Genomic DNA, 23,389 nt, shown 5'->3' with positions numbered 1-23,389 from the left:
CTGTGTCGTAACAGTATGGTGCGAGGAGTTGAAAAACGGTAAATTGTAAAACGGATTGACATGACCAACCGAAACGACGTCAATAGCCTTGTGGTGATGACAGTTTCAAAATGCTACCGATACGACGAGACCAACCCGATCTCTTGTGGCGATGACCGTTTCGAAATGTTGCCGGACGAACTGGACCCTTACGATGATGTGTTTTATGATTGCGTGTGAAATAGCGAGGTAGTGTTCTATTGTGGTGTACGATTGCAGTCTTCATTCCACAGAAACATACCTTATTGGATCACAGTATCAGTCCGAGATTTTCAGAATCACTGTTCACGATATTTATCTGGAGTCGTTATGTGGGAGTAGCGACATCCTTGCATCGTGACTGAAAGACTGATCACAATCATTTCGAGCACCGTACTTCGATAGTTCACATTGGTGAAACGCTGCAGTCTCAGCAGAAAACTTCGGTCTCGACAACACGATGGATATTGACCCATGTATCCAATTGATCTGGGACGTCTGTCCGGAGATAGGGTCATGACTATCTTGTAATGTTACAACGCGATAAAACCATCGAGTAAATCAGTGAACGGTGTCTGTATGTTCTGCTTCAGATTGACTCAGAGTCATTGTAATGTGGTTTATTGGTATGACATTGTTATCGGGTGTGATGACATTCGATCTACATCAAAACTACCGGCTATGATAATGTCTGTGGATCGAAGGCTTACTGCCCGATGTTTGTATACCAACACATTGCATGCAATGTCACACACCTCCATTTACGCGTATACTGTTGTGGGTAAACAAGCGCGACGTATGTCTGGATGGTATTTTTTCGTGGAAACACAGGATGTAACATGTTTACTTTGAATATCGTTCATTGGTTTATCGATTCAGAATTGATATCCGGATCCGGTTACATACTTTATCAGGGTTTCCGATTTCAAACTGAATGTCGAGACATACATTGACCAATAAAGACACAATATAGTAAACATGCGTGGGGGAAAACTCGACCTGGAATTGTTATCGCGATGGGTGACATAAATCCAACCGTTTTCCGAACACCGTTATCCACATACCAACCATCGTCGAGGAGGTGTTTTATTCAGACATTTTGACTCTGGAAAATCCAAAGCACGAACCCGGACATCACAGGACTATCGAAGCCTATTGTCCAATTTTCCAAAACATGCATTTCGGTGTACAAGAGCATATTGTATGTGGTTAACCAATGATATTGATGTGATACGACTGATGAGGGTATACTCTGAAACCGGAAGTCCGTGTATATTTCCGTCACTGTTCGTTGTAATCTATTTCAAAGTATCGTCAATACAACAAATACCAAATTGTTAGGTGTGTTTGTCAGATTTCAAAATGAAAATGGTTTTGTTACTCTAGGAAAAGCTAGATGACCAAGAGAAAATTTATTGTTACACTAGGTAAACGCCGGATCTCCAAAGGAAAATGATATTTTTACTAAGGTAAACGACGACCCGCCAAGTGAAAATGGTTTGTTGCTCAGGGAAAAAATATATTTCCAAGTGAAAAAGGTTTGTTACCCAGAGAAAAAATATATTTCCAAGTGAAAAAGGTTTGCTACCCAGAGAAAAAATATATTTCCAAGTGAAAAAGGTTTGTTACCCAGAGAAAAAATATATTTCCAAGTGAAAAAGGTTTGTTACCAAGAAAAAAATATATTTCCAAGTGAAAAAGGTTTGTTACCAAGAGAAAAAATATATTTCCAAGTGAAAAAGGTTTGTTACCAAGAGAAAAAATATATTTCCAAGTGAAAAAGGTTTGTTATCCAGGACAAAAATAGATTTCCAAGTGAAAAAGGTTTGTTACCAAGAGAAAAAATATATTTCCAAGTGAAAAAGGTTTGTTATCCAGGACAAAAATAGATTTCCAAGGGAAAAGGGGTTTGTTATCCAGGGCAAAAATATATTTCCAAGTGAAAAGGGGATTGTTACACTGGGTAAACGATAAATCTCCAAAGGACAATGGTATTTTAGTTAGGTGACGGTGGACCTCCAAGTGAAAATGATAATTTTACACAGGTAAACGTCAGTTGTCCAAACCAGAATGATATTTTTACTTGGGTAGGTATCTTGTGTTCAACGCTGGTAGTGTGATTGGTCTTGTTAAACGTAGTTACCGAGTTGTACAATTATGAAGGGGCGGAAAATGAAATTGCTATTATGATCGTCAGAAGATTGTTGTATGTAGATTTGACAGTAACCCTATCATTCGCATATGACAAACACAATCATGGTCATTAACTAACTTGCTCGGTCTAGATCAATGCAAAAGAGATGATTCGTTTTTTGAAACCGTAGCGAAGACCACATGTAAATCTATGCGATAGACTTCTATCTCCTTACAGTCAGTCCTGTCGTGTCCATTTTAATACGGGCCCACATGTATGACATGCACACACTAACACCGTAAACAGAAGTCGATGATTTTGATTATTAAAAATATTTCTTGACTACACCGGAATGTCTATGTTGTAGAAAGTAAATACTATTATGGTGTTGTGTGTTTAATGAAAGCGATTGGTTACAAGTATGTTTTGGGAAATTAAATTTATTTTTCTGTATGTGACAGTTTGCGAGGAAATGAAAATAGATTCGTGGTTTTAATTTGATTGTGACTGTGTTGTTTTAATGTACGTTTCAACAGGTAGACTTGACACTGAACAACAATTCGACCCACAAAACATATTCGTTGTATGATTTGTTACTGGTATGTAAAGGGTTAGGAATATTTTGAATGATAATATCTACTAGCTGTTTTGTTGTGAGAGCGATCATGTGATGACTTAGCACTTTTCGTTAGCAAAGTAGATTGATCTATGTGAAAGATGTAAGGACCGTGACTAGAAAACATATGTACTTTGTTGTTGGGGAACTGCTATGGCATTGACATAACCCTCTGGGAGTGAGTATGCTTTCCTTTCACGAAAGTTTACGTGACTCCGTTGTAATAAATTTGTGTTAACTAAACTCGGATGGATACCGCAATTGTGCTGGACTTACACATGGTATTCGCATACTGTGCACATATACAAACTTTTGTGTAAACAACTCTGGTGTTTCTGTTAGTACTAGTTCTGTGTTGAACTATTTGATTATTAAGATACAATAAAGGTCTCGTGATATCGAAACAGTTTGTAGAGTCTAACCAACCATTCTTTAGTTTCGTAATGCGAGAATATCGAGTAAAGTTAATTACTTAGTGCGATGTTAATATCCTTCGTACTTTTATAAGAGTTGTGGGGTAACATACAAAGTAACTAATTGACACAAACAAAATGGTGATATTGTGAAGATGATACCGCAACAACACAACAAGTAATATTTTGTATCGGGTGTTTGTACTTTAGGAATAGCGGAGTGTGCGATATTTTGGATATCTGTGTTCGACTGAAACTAGGGTTGTCCTTGGGTCTTGTGTTGGGTAAATCAGAACTATGCCTAGAATTCAAGCACGCCCGAGTAACGTCTTTTAGTGACAGAGTATTGTGATGACATTTACTTTAGCGAATGACAACGGAAAAAATTTCGATTGCATTGTCGGTGTATGTGTTACACAAATAATTCTAGTACACCTAACTATAGGGTACATTTGCCAAACATCGTACAAATTGTTTCTTTGTTATGGTAACGACTTTCAGCGGCTTGGTTTCATGTCGGGAATTATTATTTGAGTGTTCAAAAACAATTTCAATCAATACTACAAATGAACAACGATACAAAACACGTTTAGTGATAGCAAGTACTTCCTTGATATTACGATTGTTGTGCACTAGACATTTCTAGCTGAATTGAATGCATCCAGCAAACATATTCCAATTTACTTTTTGTAATGATCAAAGTCTTAGAGTGCAACCTCGTGATATTTTACATTTAGCACGTTCTATAGAAAGTGTGAACGGAGTTGACTATTAATCGTATACTTGGGATAATGCTTTGATATCAAAGATATATTTTCACACTGTGTAATGTTTGGATTCTCTGTTGTGAATACTACCAGTAACGACGTTGATGTTAAATCCTCATCCGTGGTTATTGTAAGTGAATCCTAAACATCGCAACAGTCGGCATGGAAATCGAGCGCGTGCGTACTTTTAGATAGGTGACACTAACAAGTTTATTACATCCGTGAAATAATCTGAAACGTCGATTCGTGATTGTGTTAGCTATATTCATCTTCCATATCTGTGGACACAAAGATATCTTGACTTTGGTTACAACTCACTCGAAACGAATTGTCGCTGGCAATCTAAAAAAGCACAAGTCGAAGACGAATGATTTGATTTCAATAAACTAAAAAAGTCCTTTTGTTTTGATGTTGTGTTTAATACAATTTGTACGACTATAACGAATCCGATTCCAAAAGTGCTATGTTACATTTAACAAAAAGTTTGATGACTTGTATTCTGATATTGATAGATGTGAAAAGTAATATGACTAGTTTATAAAATTCCGATCATGTTCTTTGTCATTTCTGTGTTCAACAAATATGTGATCAAGTCTTACCATTCGATATTAACTTTCGCAGTCGGTGTAATTTGTTGAAGTAACAATACCGACGAGTTCAATAATATTCTCCATCGATGTATTCGAATAATCTGTCAGCTATAAGTGGATTAAAAAACTTGATGCCGTTTTTGTGGTTAACTCAAGTCAGTAGTCGAGTTTGTGTTGATTTCAGGGATGATCATGACGTGTGGGTAGGGTAAATTAGTTTACGTGGTTGTAACTACGACCGTAAAGAGTTGCTGACATTCCAATAAGACGAGTTGGTGGTATATGCCTAAAACAGAACTTGATATGTTTGTTGGTTGTAGTGATTACTTGCGTAGTCTTGTCTACTTTTCGTAAGGATACTTTTTGTTTTGGTTGGGTAAGTTACAAACGGATTGACTTGACAAGGTTTTTTTGTATTTTACTCTTTTGTGTATGGGAAGATGTTGAAATGTTGAGACGTAATACTATTTCCGTTCACTCGATTGCAACAAAAAATAACCCGATAGTTTGTTCAAGGTTTCGACAAATAGATTGAAATATTCCGATTTAACTCATCGCGTCACAAGTCGATCGCGGTATGTACAAGTGTTTGTCAAGTTAGAAATATTTACAACAGGTGTTATTTCATTGATTGATTCTATTGTGTGTAGTAACACATTAAAATATCGCGATAGTATTTACTGAAACTCTATTTGACAAATGGAAAACTCAGTCGTGAATACAGTTGTAAGTTTCAAGGATTGTTTCAAAGTGTAATCTTGAAATGTGACTGGATCAAAGTTGGTAGTCATGTTTGTCAAACCTATTTCTATTCACACTATGTCAAGTCCAAATATTTCATTCTGGATTATTTGGATTCACCTTTCTCGCGAATGGATTCCGATACCGTACTATAACATTCTTAATAATACGGGTTCGAGGATTTTCATGATAGAGTTGACAAGTGATAAGATGCGTGTTTTTGTTAAGGGTTTGATTTCAAGTTGATGAAGACAATAACTGTGTAATGCACGTACTTGTGATTCTTGATTCTTGTAGAGTTATAGTTGTGAAAACAGCGGCGTGGGTGTGCGAATAATTCAATGTGGCTGAAAGTCGGCGTCAGTAATATTCGGGTTACGCTCGATTCGACAGATCGCGTTAATAGGATTTGTCAAAGGATTTGAGTTGGGTCGAATCAATACATTCAAATACGATTCAACTTGATTTGTGTAGTGAGTTACATTTCAAGTTGACAAACTAACACATCGATTGAATATTTTCATGGATCTTATCACGCAACTAAAGTCAGCCACTTTTCGCGAGGTGTGAAACATATAGCGATCGCGGGCTAGTGACAAATTTTTGGTTTTCACGAATACAACCAGGATGAATTAATTTAAAATTCATGAGTTGCAGTGATATAATCAAGTAATTGAATACTAGATTTTTAACAATTGGTAATGTTGTGAATAATTCTTTTGAGTATGGTAAGATGTAAAAATATCTCTTTGACAAACGAAAAGCCAGACCGTGAATAGAGTTGTAATGTTTCATTACTTGTTTCAAATCAATGTGTGTATAATATCGAAACGGGACTGTGGGGAAGTTGGTAGTCATGTTTGTCAATCCTATTTCAATGCGCACTGCGCCAAAGTCGAAATAAGCGGTTTCGGATTAGGATTTTACAATTATTTCACACCTTTTTGAATAAGCGTCGACTTCACAGAGGATTAGGGTTGGGTCAGAAATAAGTGAAAATTTGTCGGTATTCGAATCACCGGCTACGCCGGCTCTGTGGTAAACTAATTACTAAAGTAACACCATGCGACTGATTCCTAGATTTAGCAAACTATTTCGCACTGAATGACATAGTGTAATAATCGATAGTAGCGGCTGGACGAGAAATAATTCAGCGCACAGGTCATTCGAAATATAGGTCGCACGCGTAATCCTCACAACAAACCACGTTTCCGTTTGCGCGGTTATTGTTGGTGACTCGTACATATTCAACACCACGCGAGAGATGTCTGAAAGTGCGAATCACGACCGCACCCATAAGAACACATGGTGAATCACCACAGATCCCGTAAGAATACACGACAGACACATTTATCGTCGTTAGCATGTCGCCGCACGTATACCTAAAAACATTAGCATGCCACCACGAGTTTCGCGTTATCATGCGACCGCACCCATAAGACGAAACGTTAGCATGTCACCCCCGCCATAAGACGAAAACGTTAGCATGCCACCCCCGCCGTAAGACGAAAACGTTAGCATGCCACCCCACCATAAGACGAAAACGTTAGCATGCCACCCCGGTTTTCGCGTTAGCATGCGACCCCGCCTATACTACCCCATGCAAAAATGTACGAATCGTGACCGATCTACTTAACTACTGTCGAGGCTGAATGCTTAACCATATCGAAATGAATCCAGAGCACATGAAGTATACATTGGTCACAATAGAATCGATGAGAATGTTAACCACGTAGAGTGTGTTTGTTTAAAAATCATTTCCAATGCGGCTACTTCGATCGGTATTAATTCCATGTCATACAAAAAATATGAAACCATTGTACAGTTTCGTTTTACGAGAATATTGAGTAAAGTTGATTATTTTTTGTGTCACGAAAATATCTTGTGTTGATATTGCACACTGGTTTCGTTACCCAAGTGAGTGAAAATTGTTTTCTACTGGACAGATATGATTTGTATTTAGAAAAAACGACCCACACCGATAAAGCGACGTTGTATAATATCCGCTGAGTGCGTGAAATTGCCTTACGATTTGATTTAGCGAGTTAATTGTTGGTGATTCAATCACATACAAGTATATGGTCTTTTAGTGACTGAGTATTGTGACGACATTTACTTTGACAAATGGCAATGGGAAAATTTCCAATTTCTCTGCTCGTGTGTGTTGCACAAATAGTACTAGTATGCATTCAGTGAACATCATACAATGTGACAACGACTTTCATTAGTTTGGTTAGATGATGACAATTATTCCGCAGGTTCAAATCGATATCACTACTATGAACAACAATACAAACACATTTTTCTAGATTTCAGTGTAGCACATACTTCGATTTTATTATTGTTATGAGTTTTGTATTAACCAAGGTCGGTTGAATAGGATCCATCCAGTAAAGATATTCAAAATTGTTTCTCTGTTGATCAAAGTCTTAGAGTGTAACCTCGTAATGTTTTACATTTCACACATTCGACAGAGAGTGTGAACAGAGTTTAACACGGATTAAACGACGCCGCCCGGAGTCCAAAGTGATTTACTCGTACTGCGTAAGATGAGTATGTTTCAATTCACCGTCACAGATTCTGACAATAAAGTATTACCCGGTTGTTAGCCAGCAAACGGAATTGTTGTTTCATCTTTAGTCTTGGTAACTTAAACGATTACATTTGTAAAGTATTTTCTGATATCCGCGATACCCAGAGTGATTTGTACCAAGGTGGAATGATTTGTCAATCAAGAACATTTCAGACACGTATGTATGTATGTATGTATTAATGGGTACAACACAGTTGGAGCTTATCGCCGGTTAGGCCTTGTGCTCCACGACACGAATTTCATAATGTTCAGAGGTCTTTGCTTTTAGTATTCTTGGGAACGTCTTTCAATCTCTCTCGCAGTCATTCTTCATTCTCTCTCGCTCCCAAGCGTTCCCATCGCGGTCGTTGCTGCCGACTTGTAGCACGGCTCACTTTCAGTCTGGGCTTTTCAATGCACTGCAGTTGCAGTGAGGTCGGCGATGAGGAGCCCAGAGAAACCTCCGACACGTAGAAGTGGGTCAGAACCGTGATTCGAACCCACGTCCATTGGTGTCGTGACCGCAGTGTTTAACCAACTGCGCCACTCGCTTCCCCTTCAGACACGTATAGTTTTACAACTCAATATGTTAATAATAATGTTAATGTCTTGGTAACTTAAACGATTACATTTGTAAAGTATTTTCTGATATCCGCGATACCCAGAGTGATTTGTACCAAGGTGGAATGATTTGTCAATCAAGAACATTTCAGACACGTATAGTTTTACAACTCAATATGTTAATAGCCATGATAGTGAAAAGTTTGTTGCTGTCGTAATAACCTTCACCACATCGGTGAGTCTAATTAACACAAATAAATTAGTAATCAAGTCATGATAGACCATTACAAAACCCCATATGTCAAATCGATGTGACAATCCTGGTAATTTTCGATATAACACCTACGTTCGATTGTAAGAAATGAATTCTCAACTACGATGGCCAGACTTTCAAATCTTGTATACTCAAACATGTTAGGTTAATCTCAAGGCGTCTGCATCGAGTAGTAATTACTTTTGTCTTACAAAATCTATCGAGTAGTAATTACTTTGTCTTGAAAAATAGTAACGACTTTTACAGTTGAACAAAAAAGACGAGTTGGTGGTATATGGCTAAAACCGAACTTGATATGTTTGTGGGTTGTAGTGATTACTTGCGTAGTCTTGTCTACTTTTCGTATGGACACTTTTTGCTTTGGTTCGGTGAGTTACAAACGGATTGACTTGACAAGGTTTGTGTATTTTACTCTTTTGTTGATGGCAAGATGGTGAGATGTCGAGGCGTAATACTATTTCCGTACACTCAATTACAACAAAACATAACCCGCATTCAAATAAGCCGTAAGCTACAAGCGGATTTAAAACTTGATGCTGTTTTGTGGTTGACTCAAGTCAGTAGTCATGTTTGTGTTGATTTCGGGAATGATCATGACGAGTTGGTCGGGTAAATTAGGTAATGTGGTAGTAACTACGACCTTACCGAGTTGCTGACATTCAAATATCTTTTACGGATTTAATTGTGATAAATTATTTCTCAGTTATTGTTCAGACATTCAAATCTCGTATACTCAAAATATAATATGTTCAAGTCGAATCGTGTATGCACCGATTAGTAAATACTTTGTCTTCAGAATAGTAACGAGCTTTACAATCGAATGAAAAAAAGAAAGACCGATCATACGAATACAACCAGGATGAATTAATTCAAATTTATGAGTTGTAGTGATATAATCAAGTAAGTGAAAACTAGATTTTTAACAATTGTTATTGTTGTGAATAATTCTTTTCAGTATGGTAAGATGTTAAAATATCTCTTTGACAAACGGAAAGCGGGGCCGTGAATAGAGTTGCAATGTTACATTACTTGTTTCAAATCAATGTGTGTATAATATCGAAACGGGCCTGTGGGAAAGTTGGTAGTCATGTTTGTCAATCCTATTTCAATTCACACTACGCCAAAGTCAAAATATTCGGTTTCGGATTATCTCAATTTACCTCTAGAACATCTCGCGAATGGATTCCGACACCGTACTATAACTAGATCGCTATGTCTGATGCATTATCCTGTCAGCGACCGTAGGGTTTTACAATTATTTCACACGTTTTTGAATAAGCATCCACTTCGCAAAGGATTAGGGTTGGATCAGAAATAAGTGAGAATTTGTCGGTATTCGAATCACCGTCTGCGACGGTTCTGTTATTCGTTAATTATTAAATCTAGACCAGATACCGAAGAAACCAACTAACGGAAAATTCGCTATCATCATTAATTACGACGAGTCGAGTTTGCCTGGGTCTCGCTGGGTGTGTGTATATACAGAGATGGCGATACTCATTTTCATGATTCACTAGGCTTCGGACCACTAAAACCTCAGATAATCGAATTCCTGGAGCCGGATGAATTTTCTGTGACTGGGAAACAGTTACAGAGTAAAACTTCGGATGTGTGTGGAGATCATGCTATTGCATTCTTGATAAAAAGAGCTCAAGGGTTTTCAGCCGAGGAATACTTGGATAATTTTGGCGATGATCAAAAAGTGAATGATACGATTGTACGTGCTTTTGTGAAGAGTTTGATTTCAGAGTAATAAACGAATGTGTAAATGTGTATACTTGTGATTCTTGTTGCAACTGTGAACAGTGGACTATTCTGTAGGTGTGAAACAGCGAATAAGCCGAAAGTATTATTCAGGTAGCAATCAATAGCGAGGAAAGAGAACACGATCGGTCATTTGACACGACTAAACTACGACATCATATATCATAATTTACGATCAAACTATTTCGCACTGAATGGAATAGTGTAATAAGCGATAGTAGCACACAGCTGCATGGGAAACAATTCACCGCACAGGTCATTCGAAATATAGGTCGCACTGCTTAATCCTCGCAACAAGCCACGTTTCCGTCCGCGTGGTTATTGTTGGTGACTCGTACATATTCAACACCATGCGAGAGATACTCGAAAGTACGAATCATCGCCGCGTCCATAAGAATAACGATATATCATTGTCGTACTCGCCGTAATTTGGAATATACACATTACCTAAGGACCAATCACATGACTATTTACTTGATACATATTCAACACCGTGCCGCCGCGCCTATACCCACAACGTTAGTCAAATCATCTCTCCTGAAAGGTCACCATGTCACCGCGCCTATACCTGAAAAGGTAACCATACCACCACGAGTTTTCACGGCACCGTGCCGCCGCGCGTATACCCGAAAAGGTAACCATGCGACCCCCGCCATAAGACACAATGGCACCGTGCCACCCCCGCCATAAGAGATAAGGGTCACCGTGCCACCCCCGGTTTCTCGGCACCGTGCCACCCCGCCCATAAGAACCCGATAGCCCGTCACGACCGATCTACTTAACTACTCTCGTATTCTTAGAATCTAGATTAGAGTTCTCGAATCGTTGTCACCAGTGCTTTTGAATATCGCATACCTATAAGAAAAAAGTCATAACGTCGTTGTTTTTTGCGGCTCAGTCATTATTTGTGTCAGACCCATTGATACATCAAGCCATTACATTGATGAAGAAATGCACGTTCTCATTTTGTTGACGAATCCACTCATACAGTTGATCCTAGTGACACTAGAAATACACTTTCTGACAAACCACGTGTTGTGCTGCTTTTCCAAGGTGCATTGGTACTCGACATTGTTAACTGCGCGGAAATTTCTCCAATCTAAATGTGACCTGTCAACAAGGTCCTCAAGCAAGTATATTGTTACAGTCAATGTCGCGCGTGGAGGTACGATGCCTGTAGGTTTATTTATATATACAATCAGGGCGTGGTATGGAAGTGTGGTATGGTTTGCAACAAAATGTCGGTATGGAATATGGAAATGTGCGAATATGGTATGGTATGGATTTTTCCAAGTATTGTATGGAATTGTTTTCCATACATTTCATGCTTTGGTAGTTTTTTCCGGAACCATGACAATGATGCAGTTTTCAAGATGTCAAATCGATTGCATACGCCGAAAATCGTTCACTGACAGGTCTATGTTCAAATCTCAAAGTGAGAATCAGACTCTGCCACCCTAGTAAATATCTAATTTAAGACAAAAAAAGTTGTGCAACTGGCATATGAAGCAAAATACTATTTATAATAATTATTCCAATCTGATATAAAAACTAATGATATTCGACCGCTGTAGCGTTACAGCTTATATTTTGCTTAAAGTAACTCTGTAAACTACCAAGAAGAGCTTTAAAATTGTAGACTTTGTGAATGTAGCGGTTACAGGAATATTAATATCAATTTTTGGATGATCATCACACAACATCTATTTGACAAAAGATCCTTGTAATTCAAAATACGTAGCTTGTCTCGCAGCAACATCCCGCCAGGCCGGCCTCCAAGACGAATTGTAACTACATTATATCTAATTATCTCTTCTGAAAGAATTGGCAAAGGACACTTTGGTGTTGGCTAATGAAGCTAATGAGTTTGACCCACACATTGGCGGAGGAATCGGACAGTTGAGCTGCTGTCGCAATACCCCTGATGGTTGCATCGAAGTCAAATTTTATTCTAAAATATATTCTAACAATAAATTTGTTTTGTGTAATTTTTTATAGATGATATCTCGACGTTACCGCTAACAGCGCGCTGCCACATTAGTTTTACTCATTTACTCATCTCAAATTACCCTTTTCAAGTCTATCATTGCATTTGTAAAACCTGAGCATCAGAACGGGGATGGGAGAACACTACAGAAAGGAAGGTGAAAAGGTATATTTAATTTGATTCGCATGCGGCGTTTGTCATCCACCATATTTCAAACCACTGTAGGAAGTAATCATTTTATATTTCATGACTATGATGACTTCGTTTCAAAGTCGAATATTCCAAAGTATGCTAGCGTTATATTTCGGAAAACGTGGGCAAGAAATTTAGTTTGCTAGGGGTACATTTGCAAACTCTCACAAAAGTCATAAGCTATGTGACCTCTTTATAATTGATAGAACAAGCATATAACTGGATTTTGACTGCTTAGTTTCTTTTAAAAGAAGTGCAACTTATCGCTAAATTATACGATTGAAATTAAAGAATTTCCAGGAAAAAGCCTTCCTAGCTTCCATACAAATCTCCATAACTGGTCTCTTAAACGAGTTGTAGGTTCCTTCTGAATAATCTGGTACAACCCTTGCAGCATCGTGGCGCACGTTAAGTTATCACAACAAGGTGTGGAAAAATACCATCCGAATTTATTAATCAATGAAAACATTTATGTTCAATTTCACCTGTGGACAGGAAATCAATTTGCATTTGCAAGTAGGCTACGATATAAAATTCGAATATATTATCCGGGCCGACAAGGGAATTTGACACGGACCTATACCAGCGGTTGAGAATCACCGATGTAGGTAATGTTATAATGTATTTCATCTCTGAAAGGTTGACATTCTCGTAATGACGGTTTCCTTGCCAGCTTCAGCTTTCAGTTGAACTTTAATTCTTCCCTCTTGAAAAGTGGCGTACTTGTAATCACGAAACGTCAAACTCTCTTCTTTTTTCTGTCTGTATTTGCTTTCGAAAAACTTTGCCTGCATTCGAGAGAAACATCGCAGTCAGCGAGATTACATGATATTCGTTGGGTGCAATATTCCCTCTAATTTTGTGACGAGTCTGCGCACACTCACCAACTCACTTCGCAGACCCTTGGAAGACAGTGCGTAGCGACTAAAAAAAACTAATCACTACAGTTTTTTGTGCGTGACTTAGATTTTCTGTGCACACAGACCGTGTTAGCACTGCGCATTTGCGCACTTGTACAGTATAGAGGGAACATTGGTTGGGCGTCCCTCAGAATAGGTGTCTATTTAGTGAAGTCGAACTGTATTCAATAAGTTACTGGTGCTTCTACATACCAGCAACGATTTTAATTTCTATTCGATTTGTATGAAATATGATGGGAATTTAGGGGTTAAAGTGCATAGGTGGTCAAAGTCGTCAGCATCGCTACTCGAGTAGAGGTAAAACATTAGGTGCGAGTTTCTACTCATATTCAAGTAGAAATAGCGATACCAAAATAACCATTTCTAATGGCAGTAGAAGATGGAAACTATGGGGGTGGCGAGATAGGGTGGTGGTAAAATCCACAGTAGCAACAACAACGGGTGACGGGTTCGAAGTCCGACCGAGGTCGACTCCAGAATCCCTATTTAAGTGTTTGAGGTTTATATAGGCTCCTCCGTGCCATCTCATCCGTGTAAGCGATGTCTTATAAAAGCCTAGAAGAGGGTCGTGCTACATGCCGGTATCTACGCAATAAAAATAAGGAAAATTGGCCTGGTGTAAATGACCATAGTACCACATACCACTAACAACAAACCACAAACATACCACAACCAACAAACCATAAACAAGCCACAAACATACCACAAACAACAACCAACAGTGAAAGCTATGGAAAGTATACCGAATTCAGTGGTTTCGAAAAGTAGATTATGTCGAAGAGTCGCATGATTTTGGCAGTTAATTACAGTTGTCCAATGTCCATACTCTCGAAATTGACTGATGTATCTTTGCAATTAATGACACTGCAAATAGCAGCAATCTTACCATAACAGAGGTTCTTGTAGACCAGGCCTCGGCATTGGACGGCTCGCGGGTCAAATGCGGTTACTTGGGATTTATACCATAATATGTATTTATTAATATCCAATGCAATAATATCAGCTGTATAAACTGCACCGGAAATGCTTTTACTTCGGAGTCTAGTTTATTTAAGTACCGTCGTTACGTAGCCTACGCCACATGAGTAATCCGTCTCCAAAATGAAGCTAATATAACAAAGAATGTCGTAACAATTAAAGTTACGTGTCACTGTTTCCATATTAAAGGTCAAATCTCGTTTGTTGTCATTGTCACATTCGGAAATACAAGATATGTGCTTCAGTGACGTGCGGTGAGGTTCATAGCAGGAGAGGCAAGCTTTGGATTTTCGGAAGCAGTGAGGCGATAGCATTAGATTGATACCAGTTATTATGAATTCCAAGCGGTTTATGATGAATTGCACTGTCGCATGTGAGGCACGACCCGCCCGTGCCTCACCTGTGCTGCACCTCTATATAATACCGCGCTGTATTTTTGAATATTAAGTATGCAAATTGATGATGTTGGGTGAAAAAATGTTCAAATTTAGTTATTTATGAACATCGATGTAAAACATCAATAATCATCGTCTCATCGAGGGTTTTCACGATTTTCACTTACTCACTCAGACGACACGTGAGGCACTGCCTCATCTGCCTCATTGGACCGCGTGTCAGTGATGTACTTCAACTGTTACTTCTACGTTTACATATCCTATATTGTAGTATAGTGTCATCACTGCATCAGATTCGCGGTCATTCTCTCTCAGGAACGATGTTATATCCAGCAATGACAGGTGCGGTCGTTGGCCCACATTTCCACAAGATGTTAAGCGTCTTATATTTGTTTGCTGAAGTCAACCGTGAACCGATGTCTTTAGTTTATGATGGCTACCGACCAGGTCTCCGTGTTTGAGGTATCAAATTTGAGTCGTCAATATGAGATAAAACATGCAACGAAGAACATACATTCGGCTAACGAGGAAGACCTGTAAGCGAAGCCAGCATAACAGCAACGCTATTTTACCAAGGCACTCGGAGCTCCGGACGCAGCCACTTAATAGAATATGCTAGCAATGAAATTCCCTGCTTTTAGTTTAATAGAAATAAAACTACCACGCTGCAGAATATAGAGTAAACGTCTGTCCCGGCTGGTAAACGTAATCCTGCTTCACATTCGGTCCGCAGGGAAAATAACTGCCAACCCCTATTGTAGACCATCTCACGGATGAGTGGCTTCAACCCTCAACACCACAGCAATTCTCAATCTCAAAGCTACTTTCTACTTCGCAATATCCAAAGTGTAGAAACCAAGTAGTTTTGTCGGAAAAATATGTGTCGTTCAAATGGGGCTATCTGAAAATATATCATCTGGGTAAGCAATTCCAGTAGTTCAAAACAACCGGAGATCTCTAAAATACGAGATGTACTTTGTAACTGACCATGACCATATTTGTCATCACCTAAATCCAACCTATCATCGCGATTTGTCATTCAAGTGAAATGAACACCTACTGAACTTGAATTATTAACAGCGTAATGAGAAGTCACTCTATTCAGTTTTTAACTATATTAAAACATACCAACCTTGTAAAGCAAAAGAATGAGTAGAGCGAGCAATAGCAGTCCGGCGCAAACTGCCACAATGATAATCCACCATCGGATTACGATTCCCGAATTGTCGTTCGGGTCTTCGTCCAAAGTCAGCGCGGAGAACGTAACCTAGAATCAACCTCATTCAATTGCAAAAGCCTGTAACTCCGAAATCAAATTGACCTTAATACCTCGACAGAGTAGGGCTGCTGCGATATCCGGTATTCGTCACTTTTAGCCGTAAAACGAGCGTATGTCACAATGCTAGCTTTCCAGGCCTGTAACTAAATATGCAGCGTCGATTAGAAATGACGCACTCTCCTATTTAACCGATGGGATCCAACGAACCGTAATCCGAACTATATAACTAGGCCTATACAAGGAACATCAGAAGCCATGTTGACAATACCATGACTCAAGTCAAAGCACCTTGCGTAATTGACCATCCTTTTAAGGTATTTTTATTTTGAAAGGACACCAAAATCCATTGTATGAGGTTAGTGTCTTACGCTGTTGCAGTTGTAGCATAAAATCATATTGAAATGGCCTAATAAGTAAATTAGAGCTTGTTCGGGAGATTTGGTAGGATGAATTCCAGTTTAGAGCACGGTGTTATAATCTGATTCCAATATTATTTCGTTCTCATATTTAGTTAACAATAATCAAGGAAAACGTTAACTTCATTCAAATAAATGATAACAAGGATGCCATATGCTAGGATCAAACCGGCAATCGTATGAAAATTGTTGACTTATCCTGATTTTTCAGCTGAAAATATATACCTTTTGTGTGACCACAAACAAAATAATACCAGTAATGTATTTTTCGCCAATATATATTTCAATTCACTTTTTCAATAGGCTGTGGGTTCGGCACAACTTCACAGAAATGTCATTTCCACTAGCGTAAGTGAGGATATAAGGATATAGAAACTGCAATTCTTGTAGAGTATTTTTTCATATGAATTTTAGTAGGAATGTGTCTTATCGTTCCAGTACTCGAAAATATCATCTCTCACGACCCGACTCGAATGATTGTGTCTCCAGCCCGAGAAATGAGGAGACAAGAACGAAATATACTGATTCGTAAAATTAACTCTCAAATCGTACTCTGGCCTTTCCAGCACTATTTCTAGGATTCGCAATTTTGTTATGATTCCGGCGCCAGGATAAGATCAAACTAAAAATATCCTTCACTTACATCGAATATAGTTCTCTCCCACACCCTAAAATGGACGGCCACTTGCACAACGTCGTGTGGATAAAAATCCGAGACGACGCATGTAGATTCAGAACATTCCGCTGTACCTGGAAAGATTATGAGTCATACATAGGGCTGGGCACAATGATTCGAGTACTCGAATCTGCAATGAGTATTAATTTTAACGATTTGAGTCGGGTAGTAAAATACGATTTTTTTCGAGAACTGAAATTGTACGCTCCTCGCAACTGAAAGTTAATTTGCTAACGAGTATTATAGTTTTGATACTATTTTCCACCGGGGAAGCCTTGAAACCTTGATTGGCCGTGTCGCAGCATATGAGACATAATACAAAGCTACGAACGTCACCGGAAATAACATTTTTCCGAAGTCATGATCATCCCACAACATTGTCAAGGAGTGCAATGAAATCGGTATAGTCAAAAAATACCAAAGTATCTTCAATGTGACGGAAAACAGGCATTATGTTCTTTGTCTTGGCATAAAAGGTACATATTTGAAATCTGACATAGTACATTATGTTGTGGCGTCATAATGAGTGATGCTCGCATACTCGACTCGACTTGAACCGTTATACGTGATTCAGAATCGAATAACTCAGGTACTCGATTTTACCCAGCCCTAGCACATAAATCACTTCAGAAAGTGCGATTGTTCGCAGACAGTAACAATACCTTGGTCACAATCCAGCAAGACCTCTTTGTGCACATTGTAATTGAGGGAGACGTTGTTGCCATTTTCTGTGGAATTCATTTCGAAATCCTCAAGTTCGGTCAGGTTCATGGGGTTGAAGACGTTATTTTTCTGTTGACACTAAAATGTAATGGAAAATAATAGGTGGCGACGTACCGATACCATATCGCATACGTGAACGGGCAGATAAAATGGATTTGTGATCTTTGGAAACCAGATTATTGTTTTGTAATCATATTTCCGGTAGTTCAATTTTGAAATATTTATTAATCAGGATTTGGATATGAACTTGTTACTTTCCTCGCCAATTCCTACTGAAATTTAACCGTTACTACATGACCGCGGGATTTGTATTCGCACATATATGACGCTGAAATTCGAGGAAGAAACAATAGAACTTGCCACAGCTGATTTTAGCTTATTTATTATTCAAAGAATTCGACCTGTCATCTAGAAACCGTGGATTTAGGCTGCGATTTAATTTGCTAGAACCAACATCTCAGTCAGTGAAGTGAGCTATCAGGCCTACCCTTACACTAGAGATTTACGTACTTTTTATGTCAGTTTAAAGTTTCGCCAAACGACTATACGACACCATGTATTTCATAATGTTTTGACTGCAAAGAGTACCAGCCACATGTAGTGCATACACAAACATCTAACATACCAAGCCTCAAATTACTTTCGTTGCTAAGATCTTAACACGCGTACAGCCTTATAAGAGATATTTAAAATGACAACTTTACCCTATGTTACTAACTAATCGACCTGGAAATGGAAATCCACATTACCTCGCATTTATCGCTTGGCGTGCATTCGATTCCGACAGGATATAGGATTCCTAAATGGTCCGTTGTGGAGTTAGGCCACTTGATCTGCGAAAAAGTGACCGTTTGTGAATGCTCAGGACCAGGAATAATTTGCTTTGAGGAAGATCTCATCGCGAATTTCAACCACGAAAATAGGAGTTGATATGTAATAAATTTCTATACCCGTTCAGGAGAGTGATTTATCTTGCTTGTACTTTTAATGGGTAATCTTGAGTAGGGGTCAGCAAAATCGAATCACCACTCTCCATGCTATTTTATTGATCGAAATTTAAAGCGAGATATAATAGATGGAAACAGAATTCAAAACGGTTTTACTGTGGAAAGCATCGAAGTATTGCGTAACAAAACAATGAAATAATCACGGATCCTTAATGATAAAACATCATCATAGTCACATTGTTTCCAGGAGTGGCTATTGGCTTTTCTAAGGCGCAAAGCCAGTGGGAAATAAAAGATATGTATTCACACAGTTGGAAAACCAATACAAACTCAAATTCTAGTTCCCTTATTTCACGACATATTTCACTGTAGACAATTTGGTATTCTTTCAACCATGCCTATTAGTTGCCCTTTGTGACCATTCTATCATTTCAGGAATGTATGACCACCACAAGAACTAATGAATACCATGCAAATGCATAATAGGCCTATGTTTGATGAGCCATAAGCACATAATGTGTTAAAATCACAACTTATAGTTGAGAGAAGATATCAAGTTCATATAATCACGATAACAACAAATTTGACCACGTTTCTTGACAAACCTGCAGCGATGACTTGGGTATTTTCCAAAATCCAACGTTGGAGATAAAGTATGTGATTGCCACACTCGGTCCGACGTCGGCTAACGACGTGGTATTGTTGGTGACATTACCGGGATACGCCAGTCGTACATTGTGCAAGCTCGGATAGCTTCGTAAGATTGAACGAATTGTTATTTAACCGACAAAAAATGTAAGCTAAATAAGCACCGAGCTCTGGGTATGATGTGGTCTCAAATATATGTTGAATGGATCAAATTCGTAGTAACTGAATATTTCGTTGAGATTTCCGCCAATGTGTGGAGTAAAAATTGAAGCAAGCCACTTCCAATTAACATATGAAAGTGAGCGACTGATCGATCAAATTTACGTTTTGAAACTACTCTCTTAAAGACATTTACAGGCTTTATATTGTATATATTGTCCCTGACATCGCTATTTTTACCTGTATTGAGTAGAAGGTTACGGTGTTACTTGCCCTTCTACTTGACTACTAACGCTAACTACTTCACCACCTCTTCACAGCAGCAATCAAATTCGTAATAAATTCCGCGACTACTTTGAGTACCATGCTATTGAGTTTGACGCTTATGGTTTAACAACATATTATAGGCCTACTTTAAATAATCAGGAACATACCCCTTCAATGAAGTCTTTGTTTGAAAATAAAGAGGAAGCGAAATATGATTGTCATTGTCGCTTTCGTCGAGGTCTTTGCTTGAACTTCTAGACTGCAGTGAGACTGTCAAATTTTCCGTGTAGAATACACTTTCGTCGGCGATGCCAAACTGAAATTAAATCCACGTTTGACCTCGATATCCTATCATCTCGAAATCAGGCAACCGGTGTACCGAATTGCTGAGTAAAAATGTTTATCGTCTTTTTTAGATCCCAGGCTAAAATGCTTTTCTAATAATTCAACAGGCATTGCCATGCTTCAAAATTCCTCACTTTTACTTAGCAATGTATGTGAGTAGGCCTACGGTACCAAGTGATATTTGCATCAACCCACGGGTAGAACAAGCCTCTGGATCACAATGTAGGCAATAAAAGAAAAAGTGTCGAAATTTTCTACCTTTAGAGAGGAATTTTAGTTTTCTTGCATTAGCAAGTAAACAGCATATTAACTTTTCAACATTGCTCTAATACAGCGTGAAATATCGCAACAGCTGTTGCCTCCTCAGGCTACCACTACACAATACACCAGTATTGTTCATTTGTTCAAGATGGAAACAGTGACAAGATGGCTATAGCTTAGGGTTGTAATACGTTCACATTTCAATGAATATATACGGTATTATCAAAAATTATATACTCCGGATTTTCACTTAGGCGCATTTTCGTACATTTCAGAGGTCGTAAGCAGTTCTAGGGCTCTAAATCTACCGTTACCTAAGAATGATCGGGAACGCTAACACCTTACAATGAGTATAGATACGTCATTGTTACTATAATAGGGACTACCAGACAACATGACCCATGACCTCGTTATGTTTCGACTCTGTTGACTATGATTTGAAATGAAACCTTGTTGCGTATAAAATATGAGAACGCATGGCTCGCTCCTGTACCTGAGCAAACTTTCGCGATCTTATGACTATTTGCGAAACATTTATAATTTACAGGGACGATCACAGAGAAACAACCGGTCTAAATCAAAACACCTTGACGCGAAACTTGCACGACGTCATTGGCTTCATGATCGGGTTGATGACTTTTAGCAACACTTGCTTCATAGAAGACACGTCATCCATACAACTTGCGGCATAGCAGCGGAAGTTTGAAGTGTTTGTTTCAGACGAGCGGGTGTTATCCACGGTAACACACGCTGCGTCGTCCTGAAAATGAAATCGACCTCGTGAATACACTAATCAGACTCATATCAAATTGATTCATTAGCACAGGTGTCTTATGACCCCATTTAGGGTACGACGCACTACATCAGTGTGAACGAGATGCATTGTCGGATTAGGCCTATCTAGCCCAAAATTATTTTACAAACTAACAAAAAGTGTAATGTTTTCTGGCCAAATTTATTTATTTCAATAATGGAATTTTTGATTTTAATATCGGTACCATCAGAGTTTCTGTTGAAAAGAGACAGGGAGTACAGAATATTCTATTGAAATCTCAAGGGCTACGAGTCCTAAATAGTTTAAGAAACACTGCATCAGACGGAAGATAAAAATCTTGCATTCCATAGCAAAAAGGGGACCCAAATTCTTGATATTAAACGGATAACAAAGAGTTGTACATTTATATGTGTTCAAAAATGAGATAATATTTAGTAGTATACTAACTGCGAGACAAATCACATTTTAGCGCCCCATTTTCGAGTCCATGAACGATTTTCTCCTCATTCTGAGTGAGGTGTTCAGGAAAGTAATTCTACTTTTTCGGCGGACTCACAAGAGATATTGCGGGCGATTATGTTAGCCGAACTCTTTCCCCGTGAAATTGTCTTACTAACTCATTAAAATATACCCTTTACACGGCAACAGAATTTATTTTCGAAAACTCCACCTGTCTACAGTGTCATTAATCATATAGCGTCGCAAGGACGTATACCGTGCAATTTCTAAAGTATTCATTTTCGTTAAATTGTCAAAAGTATGCGACCCTTGTAGACGTATTCTACATTTTTAACTACTTACATCAGTATCCTACATTTCAGACCTTCGTTTTCAATAAATTATCACCTAGCTTTGAAATTTCTTGAAAATCGGTATTTCGAGGGTAGGCCTAGTTTCCTAGCACTTAGTCGTCCCGCAAATCATTCAAAAAGTAGATATATCCATAGATTTAGTGATCGTTCTGTCAATACGCACTCACGTCCGTAGATATCTAGAATTACCGGGACTTTGAAATTAATTTAAAGGAAATAGGGTTTGAAATTCCAGAGTACATCCCCTTCCACTCATCATTTTTTTAAGGAAATATTTTACTTTTACCACCTCTACTTAAAAAAGAGTGCACTGTTTTCATTGCAAGAAGTCCGGTGGTTACAGACCAAAAAGTGGTGGGGGTAGGCCCGTAGCAGACATGGGGTAATCGCGATTAGTAATCGTAATCGATTACGACGATTACAGCATTTTCAAGTAATCGTAATCGCAATCGATTACATTCGAAAAAAATCCGAAGTAATCGTAATCGTAATCGACTACTTCCCATATCTAATCGATTTATCTATGAAAGAACGATTACTTTTTATTTGTACAAGGACTATGACATAAACTGAACATTTGTGAACAGGGAAGAGATATTATACAAGGTTCGTGATAGCACAAGCGTCTGATTTTCAAAACGCCACTGCTCATTATTACGTCAGAAGCCGCAGTTAGCTTTGCACGTCATTGCGTAAGAAGTATCCACAGGAAATAGATGTTCGATGTAGGCCTACGTATACGTCGTACACTAGTGTGATTGTAAGAACACCTGCCGTGCTTTATATGAGGTTATCCAACGTTCCACACGCTACTACCTTGCAGCAGTATAATTTGTCTCCGCTCTGCCTAGTTTAAAATAGTACCTTATGTGTTGATGTTTGGTTATGCTTAGTTAAACGCAGTTTGACCGTTGGTGCTTGGCGAGCAGTAGGCCTATCTAGTACGTACGGACACCGGACAAAGATTTGATATTTTGTACTCGTCAAATAAAACATTGGGGTTTCCACAACGAAGCAGTAAAATCAACAGCTGATGATACATATATATATCATAACCGAGCCGTTCTTGCCGTTTCTCGTAACTGCAGCTTGTAGTATTAAGTTGATTAAGTTGAAGGCAGAATTTTATGTTCGCTTCTTCTTATTCTCATATGACTCT

General features: G+C 38.5%; 1 protein-coding gene and 1 long non-coding RNA gene across 2 annotated transcripts in view; one reads left to right on the top strand and one right to left on the bottom strand.

The window, feature by feature from the left end:
* LOC145439471 (uncharacterized) overlaps positions 1-11,012 on the top strand; it is a 47,564-nt gene extending 36,552 nt beyond the window's left edge. The window contains exon 2 of the long non-coding RNA XR_013915225.1: positions 10,562-11,012. This is a non-coding gene — a long non-coding RNA (uncharacterized LOC145439471). The remainder of the gene's footprint in view (positions 1-10,561) is intronic.
* Positions 11,013-13,056: 2,044 nt separating this feature from the next.
* Positions 13,057-23,389, bottom strand: part of LOC145439458 (integrin alpha-1-like) — a 54,565-nt gene continuing 44,232 nt past the window's right edge. Inside the window, exons 22-30 of the mRNA XM_080316945.1 lie at positions 21,230-21,403; positions 20,205-20,353; positions 19,569-19,716; positions 18,766-18,849; positions 17,956-18,094; positions 17,261-17,367; positions 16,252-16,344; positions 16,055-16,189; positions 13,057-13,417 (exon numbers count right to left, since the gene is read on the bottom strand). Coding sequence (XP_080173071.1) covers positions 13,256-13,417; positions 16,055-16,189; positions 16,252-16,344; positions 17,261-17,367; positions 17,956-18,094; positions 18,766-18,849; positions 19,569-19,716; positions 20,205-20,353; positions 21,230-21,403 — 1,191 coding nt within the window. The 3' untranslated portion in view covers positions 13,057-13,255. The remainder of the gene's footprint in view (positions 13,418-16,054; positions 16,190-16,251; positions 16,345-17,260; positions 17,368-17,955; positions 18,095-18,765; positions 18,850-19,568; positions 19,717-20,204; positions 20,354-21,229; positions 21,404-23,389) is intronic.

The sequence above is a fragment of the Botryllus schlosseri genome, chromosome 1, assembly GCF_051294905.1.
Source record: "Botryllus schlosseri isolate E-star chromosome 1, Bs_hap1, whole genome shotgun sequence".
Taxonomy (NCBI): domain Eukaryota; kingdom Metazoa; phylum Chordata; class Ascidiacea; order Stolidobranchia; family Styelidae; genus Botryllus; species Botryllus schlosseri.
Note: the sequence above shows the minus strand (reverse complement) of the source record. Positions and strands in the feature narration are given on the sequence as shown.